General features: G+C 42.4%; 1 protein-coding gene across 1 annotated transcript; it reads left to right on the forward strand.

Moving 5' to 3' along the window:
• Window positions 1-471: 471 nt before the first annotated feature.
• Window positions 472-2,115, forward strand: LOC115404629 (homeobox protein MSX-2-like). Its single transcript, XM_030114038.1, has 2 exons — window positions 472-712; window positions 1,228-2,115. The coding sequence occupies exons 1-2, from the start codon at window positions 472-474 to the stop codon at window positions 1,677-1,679; spliced, it is 693 nt and encodes a 230-aa protein (XP_029969898.1). The 3' UTR covers window positions 1,680-2,115.
• Window positions 2,116-3,629: the final 1,514 nt, after the last annotated feature.

Here is a 3,629-nt window from a genome sequence, read left to right on the forward strand (position 1 = left end):
CAACAATAAAACGAACTTTACAACGCTGTAATGGTAAGAAATTGAGAGGAGTTATTGTGAAATGCAGGAATGATGTGGAAGTAAACGTTTGTCAAAAAATGAGTCGAAATAAGTGAAGTGCAGTAATCAGGTCTACTTAGTTCCTGTTCAGTTTTATAAATCATTGTGCGCTCTTGAAGTTCTTGCTGATTGAAACCTGAAGCAGAGATTCAGCTGCACTGCAGGAGGTGTAGTAAAAATCCACCGTCCAATCACGAGCCGTCCATTATGAATCAGGACTTCTGATTGGCTGAAAAGTCCTGAACAAGAAAAAAAGGGTCTGAACAAGTTTTCCACCGGAGTACAAACTCTGTCACTCCCTTTAAGAAAGTTCCTGATACACCGGACGTGTGCGAACCTCCTGACTTAAAGTTATGTGTTCTGCAGACAGGAATTAGTTTTTTTTTAAATATATTTTTAAAGAAGGAGAGAATGTCTGCTCCAGAAGACTCGGAGGACGTTTCCTCAGGTGAGGATGCGCGCGCGGCGTGGCTGAAGAGGCGCGCGGCGCAGGCGTCCCGTCTGCCCTTCAGCGTGGAGGCGCTGATGTCCCGGTCAGGGAAGCTGCAGGCAGAAAACAAGCTGGACGAAGGGTCCCAACACTTCCTTTCTGTTAAAGCAGAGGACAGCTCGTCTTGGATATCCAGAACTGTGGAGATGTCTGCACCACCCCGTGAGTGATGTCACTCTTAAATACTGGTTCATCTCAGTGTTTTATTATCAACTAGCATTAAATGACCAAGCGTGTTTATATTTAAGACAAGATAAGGTCACATTTAATTATAATTAGTGCATAAATGGGCTGCATTTTGTCACAATGTGCCTTTTTAATTTCTTAAAAATGAGCTGCATTTTGTATATAACGCTATTGCAAAGATAACGTCCCCCCAAAAAACTTTTGAAATGTAGTTAAATGCAGCACTGTCTCCAGAGGCCAATGCTGAGGACTTTTTATTTCCCTCCTGTCAGGTCTCGGTGTGTGTGCTTCTCATATTCATGACTTCTTAACTCAAGAGACTGTCCAAGAAAATCAAAGACTTCCAGAAATCAGAGAAATTTAGGTTTTAAACACTAACTGATGCTGACCTTTTAGTGCAGTTTGGCTCTAATAAAGTGTCATTTCTAATTCAGTAATTAGGATGTTAAAGAGATGAAAGGGCCTTGTCTTATGTTCCTCGTGTCTTCCAGGGCAGCTCAGTCCAGCAGTCTGCTCCCTGAGGAAGCACAAAACCAACCGCAAGCCTCGCACACCTTTCACCACCGTGCAGCTCCTGGCCCTGGAGAGGAAGTTTCACCAGAAGCAGTACCTGTCCATCGCGGAGCGGGCCGAGTTCTCCTCCTCTCTGTCGCTGTCCGAGACCCAGGTGAAGATCTGGTTCCAAAACCGACGAGCCAAAGCCAAGAGGCTCCAGGAGGCCGAGGTGGAAAAACTGAAAATGGCAGCTGGCGCAGGGCCCAAAGCTGTGTTCTACCCAGGCTTCTCCTCCTCCTCAGGACTTCCCCTCAACATCAACCTGCAGCCTGGCTCAGCGTCTCTCTACGGACTGGGCTGCTCGTACAGCTGCGCCCCCATTCTGCCCGCCGCACATCTGGCCATGTACGCCTCACAGGTGGGCTGCAGACTGCTCCACCTCTCCTGAGAGGAAACAGACACCAACAAAACATGTTTGAAAAGGAATGAGACAAGTGTATCATTAAATCAAGCACTTCATGAAAGGCTTGTCTGCAGCAGACGACAATGGGACTTGAAGCTTGAGTTCATGAATGCCTTAACTTTTGAGAGATTGAAGCATGTCCCTTTGTACTTTCACTCTTTCAAACAAATCATCCACAGTGCCAGAAAACACTTTTTTAAAGAATTGAGTTCATATTTCACTTGTCATCCTTAAATATGTGTTGAATTTTCATCATTATGTAAAAAAGAAAAGTCAGAAATGGTACTTTGATCAGGCGACATGCACGGCTCAGTGGCAGTGTGAGCAGTTTTCCTTTGCAGGAATCTTTATTGCTCTCGGTTATTGAGAGCCCTCACATCTGTAATCTCACAATATATTTACACTGTTAAAGACTATTATTCCATGTATGTAATATTAATTAAAAAAAACCTTTAGCTAACCCATGTTTTGCTGCTTTGGATGGACACAATAAAAACTCGTCTCCATTTTGCTGAGGTTCAAAATGCAGTTCTAGTAGTATCCATTGTTTTTAATTGATATTTCTGTGGGAGTTGATCACAAAGTTTCTCTGATGGGTCCATCTGGCCCTTCTCTCTACAGCTGCCTCGTCTTATGTGTTATTCCATATCTCTCTACGCTCGGTGCTCCTCACTGCCACGATATCATGTCTCTGTTTAACTGCATTTTCAGCTCCACCAGAGATTTTGTAAACAACCCAGTCCCTGTTTGGTGTTGAAATGTTTCTCCAGGCACTATGGTTTCACTCCCAGAGTCCCGAAAAATTTGAGATTAATGAGGTGACTCTAATTTGCTGTTCTTTTTGACTGTGTTTGACTTTATCTTGTTTCTGTGTCTTTGCCCTGCGACAGACAGGCATGTTTTACCCACAGTCAGATTGCTGGATTGTTAGCGGTGTCCTGCCATCCTGAGTTGGAGAACTGTAGAAGATGAATGGATAAATCACTGAAAACAGTCTTATCTTTTTAACCCCCCCCCCAAAAAAAAAAAAAAAAAACAGCATCTCTTCCACATGGACTTTAATCACTAATCTTGGATCATTTAGGTTTATCACAGATAAAACTGAACACTTTTCTTCTTACTTCAGTCAGGATTTATTCCTTAATGAATTTTTGATAACACTCTCATTTTATTGAGTTTAGAACGTGTTTCTTCTTGCTAATTGAGATCAGTAAACATTTTTGCCTTAGTATTTGTGGAATCAGTTGCTCTTTGATGATGTTTAATGAACCTCGGGTCGGCTTAAAGAGGAACAAGGACCCAGCTGGTTTTATATGACTGGGTTGGTTTGAATTTGTGTTCTTTTATGGGAATGTTTGAAAGTAAAGGGTTTTTTTTGTTTTTTTTTAAATGAACCATGACATATTAGTCACACCATGTAGTTATTCTGCTTTCGAGAATCCCCCCTCAGTGTCAAAGCCTGGTATGAAACTGCCTGCTGCCTTAAGGAGAATTAGTTTGGCTCCGCTATATATGCTTGTGTGGATGAAGGAACTGGGTGGCCTAAGTGAAGAGGTGTTGTAGATTTTAATGAATATTTATTCTGGCAAATTAAGCCTAAAAATGTGACATTACATTTTGGAAATTCAGTGTTTTGTGCAAACAGCATGTCTCCTTCTGTTGTAATTGTAAACATGTGTTTTCATATTGCTTTTAGATACGGCGGGGTTAAAAGTTTGATTTGTTTGATGCGAGCTTTAATTTAGAATTTTATACTTCAAATGAACCCTGTATCTCTTTGTGGAGTTCATAACGGAGCACTACAGCAGGCCGTCCCGCTGCAGCCGCCGGTTTAATTGTGCTTGCCCCAGAACTCTGACTCTGTGAAATTACATGTGCAGACTCAGCGATAACACAACAGGGCATTATAGTCTCTCCGTCCCCCCTCCTCTTTCC

The sequence above is a fragment of the Salarias fasciatus genome, chromosome 2, assembly GCF_902148845.1.
Source record: "Salarias fasciatus chromosome 2, fSalaFa1.1, whole genome shotgun sequence".
In the NCBI taxonomy this organism is placed as follows: Eukaryota; Metazoa; Chordata; class Actinopteri; order Blenniiformes; family Blenniidae; genus Salarias; species Salarias fasciatus.